Source organism: Zonotrichia leucophrys, chromosome 21, assembly GCF_028769735.1.
Source record: "Zonotrichia leucophrys gambelii isolate GWCS_2022_RI chromosome 21, RI_Zleu_2.0, whole genome shotgun sequence".
In the NCBI taxonomy this organism is placed as follows: domain Eukaryota; kingdom Metazoa; phylum Chordata; class Aves; order Passeriformes; family Passerellidae; genus Zonotrichia; species Zonotrichia leucophrys.
In genome coordinates this window covers 1260633-1283145 of record NC_088190.1, presented here as the reverse complement: position 1 = coordinate 1283145, position 22513 = coordinate 1260633, and the positions used below count along the sequence as shown (strand labels likewise).

The 22513-nt window shown below is 47.9% G+C and overlaps 1 protein-coding gene across 1 annotated transcript in view; it reads left to right on the top strand.

Moving 5' to 3' along the window:
* CASZ1 (castor zinc finger 1) overlaps positions 1–13618 on the top strand; it is an 81570-nt gene extending 67952 nt beyond the window's left edge. The window contains exons 12-18 of the mRNA XM_064730780.1: positions 1582–1704; positions 2216–2551; positions 3213–3411; positions 3932–4103; positions 5619–5767; positions 7065–7299; positions 11992–13618. Of these exons, the coding sequence (XP_064586850.1) occupies positions 1582–1704; positions 2216–2551; positions 3213–3411; positions 3932–4103; positions 5619–5767; positions 7065–7299; positions 11992–13247 (2470 nt within the window). The 3' untranslated portion in view covers positions 13248–13618. The remainder of the gene's footprint in view (positions 1–1581; positions 1705–2215; positions 2552–3212; positions 3412–3931; positions 4104–5618; positions 5768–7064; positions 7300–11991) is intronic.
* The last annotated feature ends 8895 nt before the right edge of the window (positions 13619–22513 follow it).

Below are 22513 nucleotides of genomic sequence, written 5' to 3'. Positions count from 1 at the left end.
TTTCATAAACACACTGTTTACTCTTAGATTACTAATTAAGATGTTAAATAAACTCAGACTAACCCAAGTCCTCCTCTCAGCACTCACACAATGCCTGCTCCTCCCAGCTCAGTGTGGTGCTGGTTGTCATCAGCCTTTGTTTATGGTCCCTCAGCCAGTTTCAAGCCATGAGGTGGCATTACATCCAGGCCAATTGGAATTAATTCTAAGCATATGCAAGACTGAATCAAATGCTTTACTAAAATCCAAATATATTGCATCCCTTCATCCACTAATTTTGTAATTCTATCAAAAAAAGCAATTAAATTTGTCTGGCAAGATTTATTCTTTATAATCCTGATGCTGTTTATTGCTCATGGTTCCTTTATCCTCTAGATGTTTAATGATTTTCTCCTCCCTCTTAATATTTGTTCCATTACTTTACTGGAAGGAGAAGTTAAGGCCAGAGGTATGATAATTGCCAAAGATGACTTGTCTTTTCTTTTTCCCCTCAAAGAACCAGTACCTTGACTGTTTTGTTTTGGTTTTTTTTCCCACTTATGTAGTACCTCCCACTTCTCTATGGCTTAAAAACCAGCAAATGGTAATATAATCAGTTTGGGAGTTAATTTCCATTGCACTTCAGGACATACATCATCCAGACTGACTGATTTGTATTTTTCGAATGAGTCCCTTTATCTGCTTTTCTAGAAGGTCTTCACTACATCCCAAATTCTTTGCTTTGTCTTTAGTTTCCTCATCCAAAGCAAATTTTATAATGCAGCCATTTTTGATTCATCACCTCTCTTTCTGTGGGAGGCCTTCTCTCTAGGCTCAGCACTTCTTGTCTCTGATGAAACAGCCCCTTTAGTCTGCAATAACGTGGTTTCTTCCCTCTTACCCCACAATTACTTTCCTTCCTCTTCTCCCTGCAAGCCATAACTGACAGCACATGTTGTACATCCACAGACCTTCCTTCTCCAGTACAAGTTTTTTCTCTTTCCTTTAGCCTCCCTTTGGTGAGAGGTCCCTCCTGGGACCATCCAGGCTGCTGTTTGTTTCTTGCTTTCCTGCTCATCAGAGCAACTGTAGTTTGTTGTACCTTAATTATGCAAGATTCCCTTGTTAAGTTTCAAATCCTTCCTGCCAGTGTTTCTTGCTTGTTTTCTTGATTCCCTGTGATTCTGGAGTTTCCTGAAATCACAGGTATTTGTGCTGCACTTACAAAGTCCAGGGAATCTCAGCAGTGGGTGAGCAGCGACGCCACGCTGAGCTGGTTTGGCCCTCTTGGCCATTTGCTCCAAGATAGCAAAGACATATCTTGGATAACGTGGTGGGTTTTGCTCTGGGGTTTGCATGGCAGAGTTGTTGTTCTGTACATCAGGGATGGTGCTGTGCAGTATTTCTGTAATTGCTGCTTAGAGGATGCTTCATCTCTCCCATCTGAGAGATATCCTCCTATCCAGGGGTGGATTCTGGATCTGGAGTTACTGTTGTTTGTGGGAATGCTAATAGAATTGTAAATACAGAAATAATGTCTGTTCCAACTCCCCTTCTCTCCTGGGGCCTTCCCTGAGATGTCTGCTTGTGTGTTTTGGCCAGGTTTGGCACCAAGGATTTCTGTGATGCCCAGTGTGACTTCCTGCATAAGGTGCATTTCCACTGCGTGGTGGAGGAATGTGGAGCCCTCTTCAGCACCCTGGATGGAGCCATCAAGCACGCCAAGTGAGTGGGAGAGCAGGGGCCAGGGAAAGCTCTGCACTCCAGGAGCTCCCCAGGTTCCTTTTGAGGCAATGGCATGTCCCAGTAAAGAATGAGTAAGGCTTCCAGTGGCCATTCACTTGCCTGAGTCTGCAGGGGTTGTTGCAAATTTAAACACAGATCTGCTAGCATGGTTGGTCTCTCCTGTTGGATGCTGCCCTGTGAGCAGGAAATGTCTGCCTTCTCCCAGCAGCCCTGGGAAGCTGCCCCACAGCCATTCTCAGTGACTGCAGTGATGCTGGAATTTCTCTAATTTTAAGGTTTGGCACCTGTCTCCACCCATCCTAATGATTCCCTTTCTCTTCATAGATGATTTTAGGATGGCCCTAAATCTTACTTCAAAGTCTGTAGAGCCCCTTTTAGGATTTATCCACACCAATTTGTTTACAGGCTCCTGCCACATTCTTGTTGGTGTTTAATCAAATTACATGAAATGGTCAAGGATTTATGTCTGAATTGGTGTCGTGTTTTGCAGTTTTCACTTCCGAACTGAAGGTGGAACTGTGAAAAGCAACTCTGAGTCTCCCTTCTCAACTGCTACTGAGAATAAGGCTTCACTGGCCCCTTCATCACCATCTGCTGCTTCTGCCACCATGGCCAGTGCTCCTGCCCTTGAGGTGCCCACTCCCAATCCAGCTGCTATGCCCTCTGCTCCCACACTACTTGCTTGGAAACAGCTGGCTTCAACCATACCCCAGATGCCTCAGATCCCAGCATCAGTGCCTAACCTGGCAGCTTCACCCTTGGCAACGACTTCCCTGGAGAATGCCAAGCCTCAGGTCAAACCTGGATTTCTTCAGTTCCAGGAGAAGTAAGTTTGAGCTACCATTTGCCTCCTTCTATCCTCCCCAGCCAGCCTTTCCTCAGAGCTGCAATACCACACTTCTGCTCACCCACTGAGAAACCTGCCCAGAAAGTACTCTGGGCTTGGCTTCACAGAAAAATTATTTCTGTGAAGTCTAGGAAATACTTTAAGGTTTTTGGGTGCATCTGAGAACAATTTTAGGCATGAGTTTAGAAGATAAATAAACTTGGTGATCTATTTATCACTGATGCCTGTTTTGTGCCTTGTGAGAGCTGTGCAGAATTAGAGGTGTCTTTGCAGTATGTTTGACAATAAAGGGTTATTGGGCCAGAATTTCGTGCACTGAGTGGGGGTGGAAGGCACCAAACCCATTAGCTGAGAGAGGGGCAATGCTGGTCTTGTCAGATCAGGGGAAGCCCTGGCATCCTGCAGTGGCCATGCTCAAGAGTTGTGTTTCCTTTGAACTTTAAATTGGAAAAGTGGAATTGTAGGAATTGTAGTAGTGTTGCCAGCCTCAATTTCCCTGAAGAGGAAGGTGGCTATGGGAAATCTGCGGGCCATGTTTGGAACAGAGGCTTCAGCTGGGCTCCCCTTGAATTAAATCTTGGCAAAGAAACAAATGTGTGAAATGAGTGAAGGTGATGATTGGGTTTTGGATGTGTTCCAGTGATCCCTGCTTGGCAACAGACTGCAAGTACGCCAACAAATTCCACTTCCACTGTCTCTTTGGGAACTGCAAGTATGTGTGCAAAACCTCTGGCAAAGCAGAATCCCACTGCCTGGACCACATCAACCCCAACAATAATCTGGTGAATGTGCGAGACCAGTTCGCTTACTACTCCCTGCAGTGTCTCTGTCCAAACCAGGTAAGAGCCATTCCAGAGCAGTGTTCTGGCAGGACTGGGGAGGAGGAGATGAAGGATCAGCTAGACTGACTCTCCAGCAGGAAGTGAGGCTGTGTGTGGCTTTCTTGGCGTTACTACAGAACCATGGAAGTCATAATTACATGGTCTGGAAAAACATTTGGGTTTTATCAAATGGGAAATCATGATGCTTTTGTGTATTTTTGACTTGGGTGAAGTGGACAAGGGATTGAGAATAATCTGAGAGACACAAGATGAAATAGAATAAAGATCTGTGATGAATCCAGGGAAAGCCATGAGTAAGCTTTGAGATATCTCAGCAGAGAATAGTGTATTACAGAGTACACGACAGCAATGTAAAGACTCGAAAGAGAACAAGGTGCAGGGCAGGAAGATAAGATGGGATCTGGAGTATCAGTGCAGGCCCCTGTGCCACATCAGAAGGGACAGCATCAGCAGCAGGCAGTTGGGAGTGCATTTGTTTTGGGCTGCCTAAAGCGCCATCCCCTGTGCTCCCCTGCAGCACTGTGAGTTCCGCATGCGAGGCCATTACCACTGCCTGCGCCCCGGCTGCTTCTTCGTCACCAACATCACCACCAAGCTGCCCTGGCACGTGAAAAAGCACGAGAAGGCAGAGAGGAGGGCGGCCAACGGCTTCAAGTATTTCACCAAGCGGGAAGAATGTGGCAGACTAGGTGAGTTTTGCTCCATTTCTCATGTGGTGTGTCCCATGTCCAGGCCAAGAATGCCATAAGTCAGAACCTGCACGTTATGCTTAAGAGGTATTTGGTCATTAAATCACTAAACAAGAAAGGCAACAAAACATAAAGCAGTTCCTGGTCTGTCTGGTTGAAGCATGTTTTCACAAATAAACTCAAGCTAAATGAATAGAGACTGTACTATACAGAATTGTATATACAAATTTGTCTGGACATAAAGCTTCCTCTTTTTTCTTCTTTTTATCTAATTGTCAAAGCCTTTTTGTGTGTGTTTGCTGTTTGGCACTCTGCTGTTTGGTGTCAGCAGCGTTTGGTTTGGGAGGGATGGGGTGCATGGGGTAGCTGCATCCAGCACCATGTGCATTTGTGGGCTGGCCCTGCTGTGCAGTGGACACACATTTAGCCAGCAGCCTGCATTTGCCTGCATAGATAGAGGTGGCTTGGTGGGATGGTGTAGGTGTGTATGGTTTTACCAACATGTGGACTCATTTCTGCATGTGTACATCCCTGGGGTTTATGTTGTGCATTTATAGATAGCAGGTGCAGAAAGCACTGGCCTGTTTTAAGGGCTGTGAATGTTTCTGAAGAAACACGATAGATATTTTCAATGTATGTTTCTGTGTGTATAATTATGTAAGTGTGTATGACTGGGGAGAGAGAGGTGAAACATACATATATAAATAAAGGTGGATGGATGTAGATAGATAAGTAAAAAAGTGAGCCTGTCTCTACCTCTGTGCATATGGCAAGGGAGGATGGAAAAGAGCAGATTCTGATCACTGATGTAGCTGTGTTTGAGCTATGACAAGGCACTGTTTCTCAGCAATACAGTGTGGCTGTTTGGGATTGTCCCTTCATGGTTTGTGCTCGCCTGGCACGCGTGGCTGTGGCCACGAGGAGCAGAACGTGTGAAGTGCTCTGTGCCAGAACCCAGAGGAATTGCTCTTGTTCAGTAGCTGCCCCTATTGCACAACAGCTTTGGAGTGGCAATAAACACTTCTGGCTCATTCCTGTCTAACCAGAGCACACACACTGTCCAGAGCTAGAGTTGATATGAGACTGCTGTTCTGAGAGCACAGTTAGAGGGGGAAAAAAAAAGAACTTTTCATTTCTAATCTAATTATGAGCATGTATTTTGATTGCAGTTTCTGTGATACAGCTAAATGTCCTGGTTTTGTTCTTGTTGTAAAAGAAAAGGCACTAGCTAAGACTGGAGAGCATTAGGCACTACCAGATGTAATGGCAATGTTCCTTCCTTTATAATGGCACAAAGAGGGATGGCACTAGGCTGAGGCCTTAGATCTCTGTACACTGTAATCCTGTCTTGCAATTGCTCAGCAGGCAGTGGATTGTGAGTTTGGTTTTTTCATTCAAGACTGTTCCTGAATAACCCATGGCCACTGATAATGTTCTTTCCAATCATCTTCCCACTGGTCCTGCTTCCTCTCAGAACCTTCATGTGCAACATAAATGTGGGTTTTGTGTCTGCAGGCTGCAAATACAACCAGGTGAACAGCCACTTCCACTGCATCCGAGAGGGCTGCCAGTTCTCCTTCCTGCTCAAGCACCAAATGACATCCCATGCCAGGAAGCACATGAGGAGGATGCTGGGGAAGAACTTTGATCGTGTTCCTACTCAGGTAACGCCTTGTTGTTGAGGCTGTAGATGAGTAAAGATGATAAGGATTGATTGCAAAGCATTGCTTAGTGCAAACAGTTTTTCCTTGGGAATTTTATAGAAAAATATTGTGAAGGATAACACTAAAATACTCATATTTACAACTTGCACTCGTTCCCAGCTCTTTCAATATATACAATTGGCTTATTAAAATTAACGTGCTTAGGATATGGAGGAATTGAATGTGCTGGTTAAAGCAGATATTTCCTGTTACATGTAAAGAATTTACCTAGGATGGAAGAAATACCAATCTTGACATTTCTCTTCCCTTATTGATGTGGATTTAGTTGGGGCATTCCCTCTCCTCTCTCAGGAAGTAGCAGAGTGATACAATTGCTGCTTTACTGAGACAGAGAGCAGCTGGCAGATTAGGTGTGGAATGGAAGAGTTTCCTCTTCCTTCCAAAGGACAGCATCCCTGCCACCTCTCACTTGTTCTTATCCTTTAGTTGTTTCATCTGCCATTGACTTGGTGGATGAAACAAGCTGTCTTTATTTAAATGCCTGTGGCTGATCTGACCCTAAGAACATCATCTGGTATATGGAAATCAAAAGAGACCATCTGTAGAAGCAAGATGAGAACCCTCTTTCATTCCACAACATGGGAATAAGAGGTCCCTGTTAGTTATTAACTACTGCCAGTAAGTGAACTGTTCAAGTCTAGTGCTGTTGGATTTATTGAGTTCACAGATGCTGAGGAACTGGTGTTGCTGTTGTGGCAGCTTTTGGTCTCTAATAAAAAGTTTAGGTACAAGAATCAGACTTAGGAAGATTTAACAAAAAATTTGTCTTCACTACTCTTCTTCAGCACATGCTGAGTCTAACCCTAAGAATTGTAGTGCACACTGGGCAGAAAATGCTGTGTTTAAACTCCATCTTTCAGGGGCTCAGCACTGAACTCAGGCATGGTTCCAGCATCTGACTGCAGCAGGACCCCCAGGGTGAGGGGGCAATGCCAACATTAACACCTCCTCTTTGGGAACACATCAGAAGCCACACACCAGGATGCTGGTGCCAAGATTAACACTCCCAGCTCCCCAGTGCAGCACAATTCACATTCCAGGGTGCATGTGCCAGCTTCAGTGCTCTGAGCTCCAGGAGGAGTCCTGCTCCTGCCCCAGTGCCACGGGTTCCATCACAAGCACGTGCCAGCCATCCCCCACGAGCTGTGGCAGAGGGAGATAAACGTGCAGACAGATGGGTTTGGTCCTGGTATCTTGCTTTTGGTGTGAAAGTCCCCGTCCTGTTTTCCTGCTGCAGGTTATTGGCCACACTCCAAGAAATGAAAATCTCCCCCAGGTTGGCAGCATGGCACCCAGCCCAGCCTCATCAGGAACCCCAGCTTCCTTTCAGGGACCCCCAAGCATGATGGACACTGAAACAGAAGAGTACATGGATTACACTGGCTGCAGCCCTGGGGGCATCTCCTCTGAGTCCTCCAACATGGACCGCAGCTGCTCCAGCACTCCCGTGGGCAATGAGAGTACATCAGCAGGTAAGGGAGAGGCTGTGTGTGAAATGGATCCTCAGCCGCCTGCTCTCCTGGCAGATAAACTCATCAAAAGAGGCCAAGGGACAGTTGCACCTTAAAATACACACTGTGCCAACTTGAGTAGTGCCTCACACTAACCCAGCTCTCTCCAGCACCTGAGAGAAGAGGTCCATCAAAATATACACCTCAAGCATCCAGGAACATAGCAGTATACCTTTTTCCTCCCATTAAGAGAGGTTTTTATCCTGGGTCTTGGAGTTGGGTATATTTTAATAGTTGACTTCAAAAAAAAAGAAAAAGAAGAATAGAAAAAAAGAGCTGTGGGCCCCTTCTGTACTTGGAATTTTCTCTGGTACCTCTTTGTATTTCCTCAAGCAGCATGCAAAGTCAGGCACTTTATTGTACTGGTGAAGTACAACAGCAGATTGACATACACAGGAGATAAAACCTATCACATCTTCAGAAAGCAGCATCGAAAAGCAGCTCCCTGAGCTCCCTTCCTCACCCAAGAACTCTTGTTCCGCTTTGTGCAGTTGCACAGAGCAGTCCCCCTTCATCCCCTCTTTTGGAAAGCAAGTTGCTGCCCTGTTTGCCAGGATCATGCAGAGCCATCTCCCCCTGCCCTGCATTACAGGCTCAACTCGCCAGGAGTCAGATGCCTGGTAGGAATTCTGCCATCATAGAGTGATGACCAGGGGTCTCTCTGCTGTACCTTCCCAGGGTTTAGTGGGATATTCTGCATAGGCTGCCTCAGTTTGCTTTAATTCCATACACATTTTCCTAGTTTTCTTTCCTCCTCCAGTTAAAGGCCACCACAGCACTCATGTTGTAGGAGCACTGCTGGGTCATGGCACCGGCCCCACAACATTATGGCACCTCCAGAGGGTTCTGTGGGGCACTGGTTCCTGGCACACTCTTCTGTGCCAGTTGTGGCCCAGGTGTAGGAAATGCCCCCACTGCTCTGCAGGCAGGGAGCAGCTCCACCTGCCCCAGGTGCCAGAGCACCCTTACAGCTGGGAACTGAAGCAGGCAGCAGCCCTGTAGATGAGCAAGGAGCAGAATGACCAAATGAATCCAGAATTCCTGCCTGAAAGCCTGTGTCTCTTCCCCCATACCATAAAGGCACCTTACCTCCTGCAGAGGCAACTCTCCTCTTCCTGGTGCTGTCAATTCCTCGCCTTCTGTTTCTTCTCTGTTGCAGTTCTGTTTCATACATTTGTGAATGTATTTTCCATTTCCATCGTATTGCTTCTGCTCTTGGGTTCTCATTTCAGTTCTTTTGTTTCTTGGTTTTTTTGGGTTTTTTTGTTTGGTTCTGTTTTATCGTTTTTTTCTTTTCTTTTCCTTTTTTTTTCCTTTTTTTTTTTTTTCCTGCTTTTTTTTTTCTCTCCACATTCTCCAGGCTGCCTGGTTCCTTCTACCGCTCCTGCCGCTGCCGATGATGCCACCCACACTGCAGCACAGCCTCCACCACCACCTCTGCCTCCATCTTTCTCACAAGCCCTGCTTAGGTCTCCCCTGCCCACCCTGCCCTACCTGTTCTCTCCCTCGTGTCTCTCGTACTCCCTGCTCAGTGCCACGCTGGGAGCCAGCAGAGGCATTGTCATGCCTGCCGCCAGCACCGCTGGGTTCTCGCCCATCGTTGCCACTCCAACTCCAGTAAAAAGTGACGTTCCCTTAGTGCAGGATGCAGCAGGTAACACTTGTTTGCTTTCTCTCCGTGTCCCGTGCCCAGCTCTGTCCCCTCTCACCCTGCCCACGGTTTTGCTCTGCGCCTTTGGGTGGGCAGAGCAGCAAAGGTCACTCTGTGCCTGGGCAGTGTTACCCCAGGGCCCGTCCGTGCCTGCTCCTTTTCCTTGCTGACACAGTAATAACCAAGGGGAAGCAAACCACAGCAAATCATTCACAGGCATTTGGATGAATGACTGAGAGCAATTGCCACCAGTTCCTAACTATGAGAAAAACCTAACAAAACCCACAGTTAGAGTGCATTTTCAGTGTCTTCGTAACCTCAAAGTGGCCACAGAGCAAACTTCTGCTCGTGTGGCATTAATGGGACTGGGACTTCCTGGTTAGATCTTCCAGGCCACCCAAGCCAGTGCCTGCCCCAGTGTGCCGCACAGGTGAATGTCTGATTCAGGTCCTGTGCTTCAGCTGATCTTGCAAACTTCATATGAAGCCACAAAGTTCAGGGGTGCCTTGCCAGGATGAGGAGTGAAGTACAGGCAGTGTCACATGGTGACAGCATCAGACAGGTTGAGCTGTTTCTCACACTCGTTATTTACCAAGGCTCTAATCAGCTGCAGAAAATACAGATAGATTTCAGATTTAGGCTGCCACGGTTCCCATGTGTGACTAAGATCAGAGATGTCTCAGGCTGGGGATTCTCATTCCATCTGGGAATGGCTTTTAGGGTGTGTCTCATTTTTGGCTTCTTTTCTCAACTCCTAGCTCTTTTCTAGTTAATTAAGGACATCTTTGTGCCTTAAGTTCACACTTATGAGGCTTCTGGCAGCCTTCAAATGTCCCAGTCATTCTTCCTGCCAGTTTCAGTAATGTGTAAATCCAAGGTCGAAGGTTGGGAGTGTGGCTGGAGGACCAACTTCACAGGTTTCCAACTCCAGTTCATAGGTTTTTCTCAAGAGACCTGGCAGGAGAGGGATCCCTGCCTTGTCCAGATGAGTGTGTGCCAATTAACAAAATGCACAAGAAACTCTACCTTTGCTTCTTTTTTAACTGAACTGCATGCAGCCTGAAACATTTTTAACCTTGTGCTGTGCTTCCTCTAATCAAATATTTTTAAGTGTCTTTTGTTTTTACCTTGGTATAGTTTGGTGAATGCTGACATTATTAGTGGTTAAAGAAATAACCTTATGGAAAACATTTACCACTGAGATTTGGTGGGGATCACATCCATTGAGGCTTGTAATCTTTCACAGGGTGCAGGGACTGAACTTTGGCAAAAGAGGAGAGTGCACCAAGGTGTCATCTCTCTTCATTATGCCCTTACTCCAAAACTTTACCTGGATGAGAAAACAGAATTGGTTTTCAACTAAAGTTTTAAGCACATCCATTTGAACTATTTTAAAAACTGTGTAGCTACAGAGTTTTAAACAGGTAAAATTTAAATTCTATTTATTTCCCATCCAGAGTCTTTTCTTTAAGATGGGTTATCCCATATTCCCATCCAAAGACAGACAATATGAGCATTAATTAATTATTGCAAGGATGGTTTGGCTGTAATTTTATTAACCAGAGTTAATCTGGACAGCAGCGACTTGTCTAGGCACCACTGCACTTACATGAGTTGGCTGGAAGTGGAGAACTGGATTTTCAATGCCAGATGTTTAGGGGGGAGCAGAGAGCAAATTGGTCACAGATTCTGTAGTTTAGAGCCTGCCAATTTCAACTCTCCAGTGACAGAAAGTGATTCTTTCCGTGGTAGCTGGTGAAAGCAGCCTCAGCGCAGTTTGCACCGTGTCACTCAGGTGGTCTCACCTGCCCAAAAAGAAGCAATGCCACACATTGATTGTCCCTTCAGCCCCCCAGACCAGGATGGAAACTGCTCTGGGTTCTCAGGCCCCCTGCCCTGTGTGTCACAAATTGGGCTTCATTTAAAAAGATGGCAGTTTCAGCAGGGAGAGAGTAAAAATAAAAAAAAAAAAAAACCAGTATGTGTTGGTTGCAAGCTATAATTTCTAATTACACTCACAGTTCTGCACCTGGTGAGAAATTCTTGCCTCCAACCTTGTCTGTGCTGCATGTTGATACTGGAGATTGTGGGTTGATTCTGGAAACAGCCAGCAGAGAAGAAAAAAGTTAATAGATAGATTGAGGTCGTGTCTTTGATGTCAGTGTGATCCTGGGGGACGTGAGCACTAGCCAGTTGTGCTGGCCCTGTGAATCAAAGGGGAAGATAGATGAGGGATCTTTATTTATACTAGGGCATAGTGGAATTTTTGAGACCCAAGGGAATGTTGCAGAGCTGGTATTTTCTCTCAGAGTCCACTGGCTAGTGATGATGAGAATTAGCCCCATTGAACATCTGTCCATCTGTCTTTCTAAGTGCACTCATTGTAATATGTGGGCTCATTACAGTGAGGGATGTTGCAGTCTCCTGGCCAAAGTCCATCCTGTTTCTATAAATTTCCACACCCCCCCCCGCTGCAGTTTTCATCACGCATGGGATCTTCCTTCACTTCCTGCCTGTCCTTGGCAATTGCAGAGTATTCCAAGAGCCTGGCTAGGGGAAAAGAGTGCACACGTACAAGCTTTTAGCACTGCAGCTCTTTTTACCACCCCAGTGAACTACAGTGACACACCTCAGTCCTTGGACTGGAACAAGCTAGCTCCTCCCTGTTCTGATTTGAGGAAAACGAGACTCGAGATTAGGTTAAGCAGCAAGAGAAACTGTGAAAGTAGCAAACCACAGAAGTAACAGTTAACATGTGTACAAGATCAGGTTTGCCAGAGCAGCAATCAGAGACAGGGCAGGGTGTGCTGAAAACTGAGGAAGTGATGTCCAGCAGCATCAGCTACCCAAGTCCTGAGCTGAGGCTCGCTGGGAGCTCGAGGACGAGCTGGGGAGGGAACAGTCACAGCGTTGTGTCTTGGCAAACACTGAGCTTGCCAGGACGGCAGGGAGATGCAGAGACCTGGCTGTCAGCAACACCGCCCTGCGCTTTCTCTCCTCAGGGAACACCATCACTATGCCAACTGCCTCGGGGGCCAAGAAGCGTTTCTGGATTATTGAGGACATGTCCCCGTTTGGCAAGCGCCGCAAGACCGCGTCCTCACGCAAGATGCTGGACGAAGGGATGATGCTGGAGGGCTTTCGGCGCTATGACCTCTACGAGGACTGCAAGGACTCGAGCTGCCAGTTCTCTCTCAAGGTTACCCACTACCACTGCACACGGGAGAACTGTGGCTACAAGTTCTGCGGCCGTACCCACATGTACAAGCACGCCCAGCACCACGACCGTGTTGACAACCTAGTATTGGATGATTTCAAACGCTTCAAGTCTTCACTGAGCTGTAACTTCCCAGACTGTCAGTTCTCTGGCAATAGCACACACTTCCACTGTCTGCGCTGCGGCTTCCGCTGCACCGACAGCACCAAGGTGACGGCGCACCGCAAGCACCACGGCAAGCAGGACGTGATCAGCGCCGCCGGCTTCTGCCAGTTCAGCTCCAGCGTGGACTGCGAGGTGCCTGACTGCAAGTACAAACTCAAATGCTCCCACTTCCACTGCACCTACCCCGGCTGCAAGCACACGGTGGTGGGCATGTCTCAGATGGACTCTCACAAGCGCAAACACGAGAAGCAGGAGCGAGGGGAGCTGCCTGCCATCTCTCCCGGCCCCGAGGGCCTGGCCCACTCCACTCTCGAGTACGATATCCAGAACTCTTCCATCAACCTGGACAGTTCGCTCAACCTCAGCACTGACAACAACAGCTCGCTGTTCTTCCTGCAGAACGCGGCCGGCGTGGGCCTCAATGACTCGCTGGACCTCAGCAAGAAGCAGGCAGAGCCCAGCGAGGGCCCGGCCCCCAGCAGGGCCGGGGCCGCGGCCCCCGAGAGGAGCGCGGCGGCTCCGGGCGCCGGGGACGGGGAGGACGAGGACGACTCCTCCCAAGAGGATGAGGAGGACGACGAGGAGGAGATGAATGAAGAGGAGGAGGATGATGAAGAGGAGGATGACGACGATGACGATGAGGAGGATGAGGAGGAGGAAGACCTGAACACAGATTCTGAAGAATCGCTGCCGGACCCTGAAGGCCTGGCCGCTAAAGAAGATGGAGAGCCAGAGGAGGGTGCTTCTTCCACAGACCATGGCGATGCTTCCAGGCCTCAGGGCGAGCCAGCCCTCACTCCAGCCCCAGCTCCTGCCCCTGCTCCAGCCCCGGCTGCTGCCTCAGCCTCCACCGTTGCTCCAGCAGCTTCTCCTTAATCCCAGAGACAGCAGCGGCAGTGGTTTGGTTTTTCCCTTACACAGATTTTACTAAGAGGACCCCGTATAAGGCAAGAACAAAGATGGGGATGGCAAATGAAAAACGAACTCCGTGCCACAGATGAGAGAGAGGAAGGAAGGAAACCCCTGCTCCTCCCCAGGCCCCAGAAGAGATCAGTTGGCAGCAGGACTGGTGCTGCATCACTCCATTCTACAGATCCTGGAACAAGGGGGCAGGATGCAGCAAAAAAATACCCTTTATATGGACACGAACCCTGAGGGTAGCCACTACTTTCCTTGCTCCCTGCACGGTGCGTGGGGCCTGTGCCCATCTGGGGACCCTTTTTTATGGGTGGGGCTCTATCCCCCCAGTTTTCTTTCTGGGTTTTATTTTTCCATGTTTTCAGTTGTACGATAATAATAATAATCTCCACTTCTTGGAGGGGGGTGGGTGGGAACAAGAGGTAATGAATTTTAGAAATATATATTTGTGTGTGTGTCTCTCTATATAATGTACACACACACACATATATAAAATTAAAGGAATTGGTGTCACAAAGACAAGTAGCTCAGCTTTTGCCAGTGGGAAGGAGGGGGTGAGGAGTGTGCTCTCTCTCTCTCTCTCTCCACCCTTCCCCCTTCTTTCTCCAGCATTAAATGGCATCAGACAGCCAGGGTGGGAGTGGGTATTTATTGTCACATAAATGAGGATGCATTAATGAATGAGTAGGGGTGGGAATGGGACACTCCTCTGTTCTTCCAGATCCTTTTTACTGTTAATGATAATAATTTTGAATGCTATTTATATTGTAAAACTTTCTCAGTCTACACTTTCTCTGTAGGACACCTCTCCTCATCCCTGCTGTTCTGGCTGTAGGGATTTAGCTGAAGTAACCTGGGAAGAACACAGCAGGCAGTTTAAAGGGTCTGTCTCACTGGAGGACTGGGGTTACTCTGCCATCCAGTTCCATCTCATCCCAACCCCTAGGTGCTTCCTCTCTGCGGAGGTGAGGCGTTTTTGTGGTGCTTCAGTATCCCCATCTCAGGAGGCCGCGAGCTGCCCGTGAGCAGCACAGGGAGCGTGCTGGTCACTGCAGCAGCCCGGGGACAGGGCGGTGGCAGCAGGACAGGCCCTGCCAGCCCAGTGCCGGCCCCGGAGTGTGACAGACGCGGATCTCAGGTGACTGTGGCAGGGGGTGCCCTGCTGAGCTGCGGGCTGGGGAGGGGACACCGTGCCCTGCCAGCCGTGCCAGCCGTGCCCTGCAGCAGAGCCCTGCTCCCCCTGCTGTCCCTGCTGTCCCCGCTGTCCCACACCCGGCGCTGCCCTGGCAGTGTCAGACCCGCCTGGAGCCCTGGGCAGCTGCCGCAGGGTGAGGCCCGGGCACTCAGGAGCTGCCGGGGCTCTGCCCTGGCTCTGCCCGCTGTCCCCTCCCGGCCCGGCCCGGCCCGGCCTGGCCTGGCGCACACACTACAGGACTGGCCCGGGCGCTGGCCGGTGCCACAGGAGCTGTCTGACCCCAAATCCTTGCCCGAGCCTCAAAGGGCTTGTCTGCACACACCAGGGCACCAGAAGGACTAGTATGAATTAATTCTGATCGTTATTTTGGTGCCAGTTTTAAAGTATACCGGATTAGTCTGAGCTTTGTCCTTTTTTAAAAAAAAAAAATAAAAAATGCATTTTTTTTATACCATGCAGGCACCCTCTCCCCTCCTCAGCTCCATGAGCACTTCAGCTCAAAGGGATCCCCAGGATTTGTTTTCTCTCTGAACAGATAAAGGCCTCAAGAAATTTAGGTTGCTTTTTTTTTTTTTTTGGTTATTTCCCTAAGGAACTGGTGCAGATCAGGTCTGATTTATAAACAAGCAGCTCAGCTGTGTAAATGTGGGGACAGAATGTTCAGCTAATGTTTCAAAAGGAAAGGAAAAAAAAAAAGTTGTACAGTATTTTTCCTGTAAAGGTTATTACTATATATAGAACAAAAGAGAAACCACCAATGCCAAGGGGTGGAGGGGGAGGTGTCACCTGCCTTCTGGATAGCCCTTACATATGGTTAATTGTGTGCAATTTTTTTTCTCCTTTTTTTTTTTCTTTTTTTTTTTCCCTTTTTTTTTTTTTCTCTCTTTCAATGTAGTGTATGTTTGTAGGGGTGGCAGGGGAGGGGGGGCCTTAATGCTGTGGTTTGAGGCTGACTTCACACTCCCAGCACTGACCGGACCTGCACGATTCCGAACTCTAACTTGAATTTTGTAGAGATGAAACAAATGAAAACAAATGAAATATTATCACTAGTTTGTAGTTTATTTAATTCTTTGGAGTTCTTTTCCTCTATCAGCTATTTGTGTGGCTTTTATTTTTATAGGGGGTTTTTTTGTTGTTTGTTTGTTTTTGTTTTGTTTGGTATATCCCCTACCCTCAGCTGTGTGTTTCCTAGCACAACCCCATTCTTGAATAGAATGAAGCTCATGTTCCTGGGGCAGAGTGATGGAATGATGCCCTGGAATTTCTCAAAATGGGATGGGGCAAAAAAGATTTTACTTTACTAGCATTTGCTGCAGGTTCTGTACTTGTACATTTTCCCCGTGTTCAGCTACTTAGATAGTATGGTGATGGGCTCCAGGAGGAATCCTTAGATTAACACAAGCCACATCTTGCAAAGCAGATGTGATTATTTTGTACCGCCAAAAGCACCAGGATCTCTGTCAGTGACCGTGGGAGCTGAGCCCTCCTGGAGGGCACAGGGAGCCAGGGCAGCCCTGGGACACGGGGTCCCACCTGTGCCCAGCCCCGGGCTGAGCCCTGCACGGCAGCGTGAGGAGGAAGGGCCGAGAGAGGTGCGGGATGTGAGGGATGGATGTGAGGGGTGGATGTGAGGGATGGATGTGAGGGATGGATGTGAGGGGTGGATGTGAGGGATGGATGTGAGGGATGGATGTGAGGGATGGATGTGAGGGGTGGATGTGAGGGACGTGCAGTGGCTCGGCCGCGCTGGGCAGGGTCCCCGTGGGGCTGAGTGTGCCACAAGGGCCCGTGTTTATCTATGCACACCATTTTCTCCCCCCAGGCCCCCTCCTTGTCCCTGACATCTGTGCCCTCTCCCGGGCTCTGTCCCCTCTGGTGTCACCCCAGGAGCTGGCAGGGAGCGAGGGCTCTGTCCCTGCTGAAGGTGGCCCTGGCCAGCCCGGCCCCGTCCTCTCCCTGGCCCTGGGACTCCTGCACTGTCTCTGTTTGCAACAACAACAAAAGAAAGTTGAACCCAGCTTTTTATTCTGCCATGTTCAGGCTTTAATTCAGCAAAACCCTTAAGCAGAAGAGTCTGAGTGGGCCCAGGTTCAAGCCCGAGCTTAAGTGCTTTTCTGAACAACAGCCCAACACCCCATCAGAGCAGGTGGTTTGTCATTCCAAGCTCTCATGGCAATGGGACTGTCTAAAGAATGACCAGAGAAAGAGAGGGAGATTCAACTGGCTCTATAAGAAGAGGAAAGAGGAGAGAGGAAATGGAACTGTTTTGTCCAAAACGAGATAAAAACCAAACAATAATAAACCTTGAGATGGACCCTCCTGATTCTGCTACCATTCACTGCTGAAGAGCAAAAAAATTAAATAAAAGCTATTGACTAGATTGTTCATTCTAGCCACAAACTCAACTGGATTAAAGTCTGCGTGGAAGGAATTTTATAAAGAAAAAAAAATTTTAAAAAAATTTTCCAATGTAGCAAAAAAAAAAACAACTTTAAAAAACAAAAATTAAAAAAAAAAGACAATGAGGGAGGATTCTAGCCTTTTGTAATATCCATATTGCACACTAGGACTATAAGCCATTGCTAGCTCATTTTGAATTTTAAATGTGTAATTTTATTTTGTTTTGTTGTTGTTTTTTTCTTTCCATGGGGGAGGGGGGAAAATAAATGCTTGAACCACCAATGCTCTTTTTAATGTTTTATAAATATGTATGTGTATATATATAAATATAAAAATAATATGTATGCACATATATATGTGTGTGTGTATATATCTATATGTATATACATATATATAGATATATAGATATATATATAGGTTTTGAGACAAAAATGCAGAAAGTGAAAAAAAACACCCTAAACAGGATGGTGTGCTCTGATTTACTTGAATCTGGTCTCTTCAGCACCTGCGTTATTAAGAACTGAATATTTTTCCACTTGAATTTAGTGCTATTAGAAATTTAATATATGTGTTTTATTTATTTGATTTTTTTTTTTTTTTGCATGACTGATGCAAGGTTTGACATTTTCACTCAATAAAAACTGGAAAAAAAAAAACCCCAAAGTTGTAAGTGATGGAGTTGTCTTCTTGCTTGAGGAGGTGTTGGAGTGACGAAGCAGGACAGGCACCACGCAGCCCCTGCATGTGGAAATTCTCGTTTCCCCTGCCCGGGTGGCTCTTGCCCAGCCCCACGGAGCAGCTGGGGCTTTGTGCCTCTGCCACCATCAGAGGACCTGGAGCAGCAGAGCAGTGCCTGCCAAGCCTGGTGCGTTGGCAGCAGCTGCCTCCTTATTAGCAGGGAGGATTAGACTGCTCTCTCTTTCAAAGCCCCCTCGCTGCTCTGCTGCAGCTCCCAGCCATCCTGTTTTCAGATGTCATTATCTGAACATGCTCCTAATCCAACCCTGGAGCCCAGAGGTTTGTTCTCACTGCAGCTCTGCCCACAGCACATGGAATATTTAAGTGGCCTTGTTTCCAGGTGGGGACAGGGGACAGGAACAACACAATCCATTGCTGGAAAGCTTTTGCTGGAACCTGCCTTTCCTCAGTGGGACTGACTGGACTTCATAAAGGAATGGCTGAGCTGTGGGAGAAGCTGCAAGCTGAACAGATCAAAGTCTCAGTACTGCATTTGTTCCAAGCCCTTGCAGGTGGTGATAGTGCAGTCCTGCACCCACAGCCCTGCACCCACAGTCCTGCACCCACAACCCTGCAACCACAGCCCTGCCCCTGGTGAGCCCCGGGAAGCAGCAGACAGCAGGCAAGGTCACTTGTTCCAATGCCAAGACAAAAATGGGGCAGTTGCTGCTGCTATTGCACCTGTGATAGCCTTTGGGTCCTCTGTGGCAGACACTGTCACATGGAAACCACACCAAATGGGTGAGGGCAAAGAGGGAAAAAAGGCACTGTGGGTTTATTTGTAGGTGAAGGAGGTGCTGGAAGGGATGACAAGTCCTTCACACCAGCCCTGGGGCAAGAAGTCTCACTGAGTCCCTCAGACACTGCCCTCACAAGGGTCAGGAGTTGCCCAGGAGATGGGAACAAGGTCCATCCTGAAGCAGACCCCTTCACCTTCCCAGAGCAAGGCAGGGTGTCCTTGCCCCAGTCCTGCTCTTGCCCATCCTAGCTGAGGAAGGGTGGCCAACAGAGGCAGCTTCCCTGCTTCCTTTTGCTCTTTTTTGGCAGGAAAACTCTTAAACAAACAAATGAAGAAACACTGAGGATTTAAGTAAACAGCTGAAGATTTATCTGACAGGCAGGCAGAGCTGTTCCTGCCCCTTCCCTCCCTCCCCACAGGGCCGTGGCAGCCACAGCCCCTGCCTGGGATGCCAGGACAGGGCCAGGCTGTGCCTGGACCCCGGAGCTCTGCAGCTGAACTGGGCACAGCTGAGAGCCCTGGTCCGTGGCCAGAGCAGTCAGACAGCCCTGGGAGGGAAGCGGTGCCTTCATCCAGTGGGCAGGTGCCATCCCTGCAGGGCACACCTGGGGAGGAGCCAGCTGTGCCCACAAGGCAGCACCAGGGCTCCAGCTGTGCCCTGAGGCACCAACGCCCCTGCTGTGCCCACCCAGCCCAGGCTGGCACAGCTGCAGCCCCTTCACGTCCCCTCCACACCCCCCTGCCCGGGGTGTCCCCACAATTCCCCATTTTCCCACACAGATTTGCAGGTTCTGCCTGCAGGTTTTAGATTTGGGGGGAAAAGAAGGCAAGAAAGAGATGCAATAGTGGGATTTTCCAATTGGAGGCTGCACCAGGCTTGTTCCAGCAAACAGAAGAGTCTGTGAAGCAAGAGGGAGTCCCAGGCTCCATCTCACACCCAAAATCTGCTGCTGCTGCCATGGAAGTGTTGATATGACTGCAAAAAAGCAGACAGGTAAGCAGACAAACAGGCTCACATGGAATCTGCAGTTAACAGTCCAGGAATAATTCATCTATCCAGGAAAGCTGCAGCATTTAGCACCCAGTCCTTAGTGCATTCACAAAGTGGAAACTGCTTAAGGAAAGGAAATCTCCTCAAAGAGATGGAAGAATGTCCACCCCAGAATTCGCTCTGGTTTAACTAAATCAGTTAAAGAAATTAATTTAGACAGGTGTTACTGTAGCTGTGCACACACAAACCTCAGTGGCAGCTCCAGAAGCAGAGGTACAAAGCTGGCAGCAGCCTGTGAGGTGTTGGAAAGGAAGGAGCATGAGGAGATACAGGAGGGGAGGTGAAAGGCAGACACGAGCAGGATGCTGCACACAACAGCCTTGCCAAGCAAAGACACAGGCAAGCAGCCTGGCAGAGTGACAGCCAGAGAAAGAGAAATAGGCAACAAACAAGGCAGTTGAACTTCTCCATCCTCTGAATCAGCCCTACCCAGCCAATCACCTTCTCACACAGGAGACAGTCCCAAAGAAAAGCAAGTATTTCACCTAAACCAATAAAAAATACAGTGTCACTCTCCTATTCCTCTTCAGGCTGTTCTTGCAGCCAGCATCATAAAACATCTCTCATTATTTGCACAAACATAGAAGAAACAAAATAAAACCCTGAAGGATGAGTTCCTTCAGCAGATGCAGAAAAGAGGGGGCTTGGTAAAAAAAGCAGGGTGTTGTTCTAGGAGGCTCCATACTGTAAGTAATCCCTGAGCAGCCCTTGCAAAGCATTTGGGGAGATTTTTAGCCTGAAAGACTTTACAGAAATAAATTGTAATTGAGTTTTAATAATCTTCCCCTTTTCAGAAAGGGCCTGACAGATGCTGCCTAGTGCTCACTTCTGCCCCATTTCAAATATTTTTACCTTATTTGGATGAAATATATTATTTTTCTAAAGAAAGGAGGTTGGGTTTTGTTTTTTTTTCTCTCCAAAGAGATGGTTTTCCCTTCGTCCAGCTGGTGCCTTTATTAGGTTAGTGCTTGCTCCCTTTTGGGGATGGGATTGTTTTTTTCCCTGATGTGGGACAGACCATGCCAGCCCCTCAATCTAAAAGCATGCAGCTTGTACTGCACAGCAAGTGCAGAAGTCAGGCCCTGATCTCCATCTTCCCTCTCCCTGATACCCCAAAACTCACCCTAAGAACATTTCCATTTTTTATATATTCTTTCTAAGAGCGTGAGAAGTGGTGAGAGCCACCCTTTCACCAGAATAACAGGTGGACACAGCTCCAAAGGTGCCCATCCAGGCTGGGGAGCAGCACAGTCCGGGGATATGACAGTAAAAGGGAAAATGAAGAAAGCTGGAAGCCCTCTCCTGTACCTTTAGGTAAATAATTTCCCTTGTTTCACCTTCCAAATTACTGGGAAGTACCAGTCTGATATTGCCTTCTCTAGGAGAAAGCACAGGGTGCCAGGCATTCACTGGGATGTAGCACTGACACTGTCCAGAGGAAGCTCCCTTCACCTGGTTTTTTATATGTTAATAAAGACCTACAGAAACCATGTCAGGAACCCACTGAAACCAAATCTCTGCTGTGTTATTCTCATTCCTGTGTAAAACAGAGTACACAGCACTCGAATAAGCCAGGTGGTGGGGAGCTGCTGCTGCTGCTGTCTCATTCTGCAGATAAAAGTTTCTCTACCTGGTCATCTTTCAGTTAACAGGATGCCCCTTCCAGTGCCAACAGTGGGGTAAGCATTTCACAGGGCAGCTGAGCTAAGAAGCTTGTTTCTAATAAAAAAAGAAGAAAAAAATTAGTAGTCAGGCTACAAGGACCAAAATCCTCTTCCTGCAGCTGCTGCTGTGCTGGAAAGAGAAGGAACACAACACAGAGGAACAGAACTTGTGATTCACGACTGTACCTGCAGGTTAGAAGGTCTGGCTTCTTACAAATTCTCTGCTGCTTGGTTGGATCTCTTCAACAAATACAAAAGCACCCCATCAGCAGCCAGAGGCACAGAGTTACATATTTTGAGCAACTGTGGCCTTGATGGGGTTTTCTGGGACTCATCAGGTTGGAGAAAGGAAAAACTTTAGAACTGGCACAACATACAGAAAACCTACAGAACTGTAAGGTTCTAAGAAAGAAAACCTAAAGGACAGGAGAGAGCAGTTAAAGAAAACTGCCTTTTACTCCTGAGGTAAATGAACTGAACACTGGCAACATGGAGAAAAAGGGGGGAAAAATGAACCCACAGGGATGCCTGTACTATAAACCCTGTAAGTCACTCTGCAAGGCACATACCTCAGCAACATATTTTCCACATTTCACCAACTGCTGTTGTCCAGGCACTTTCTATTTTCAAAACCTTCTATGTATATAAAATGTATACAGGCAGGACAATACTTTTTCATCACATCCCTGTGTTGTTGTGTTTTCTCTTCACAAGGATTCCTGGCTTGGAGAATTGAAAAGTGTCATCTCTTAAGAAAAGCCTTTCTTTTTAAACACTTTCAAATTTGCCCTGTTTTAGCTAAACGTGACGTTCTTTGTGAACGTTAAACAGCGGAGAGAGAGACTGAGAGGGAGAGAGAGACACACACACACTCACTCACTCCTGGGGAAGATATTCGTCCATTTAAGGCATGAGAAATCATCACATTCAGCAGCAGGTCTAAATACAGTAATATGAAGGTCCCTTTCACTCCCCCGAGCAGGAAAATGTCACTGTGTACCAGACACCCAAATACTTGGGAATCAAGTAAATCCCTCATTTTTCAGAAGGGAGCCAAATCCTGCTGCTGAACAATGATGGGACTGTAGTAGCTCCAATTTACTTGCTGCACCCCATCTCTCTCCCTCGGTGGCTTCTGGGCTGGGATGGCAGGGTCAGAGCAGTCATGGGATCCAGCACAGCATTCCCTCCTGCAGATAACCCCGAGGGGCCATGGCACAGCTCACACTCCCTTCAGCACCTCCTGCTGCCGGCGGAAGGAGCAGGGGGAGCTGCACTCCCACCCTGCAGAGCCTCCTGCTGGGGCAGAGGCACAGAGGAACTGCCCTGCACCGGGGGCACATCCAGCCCAGCCCCTGCACCTCACACTCACACCACTGCCTCCTGCCCATCTGCCCAGAGCAGGCAGAAAAACAACCACAAATGTCCCATGGA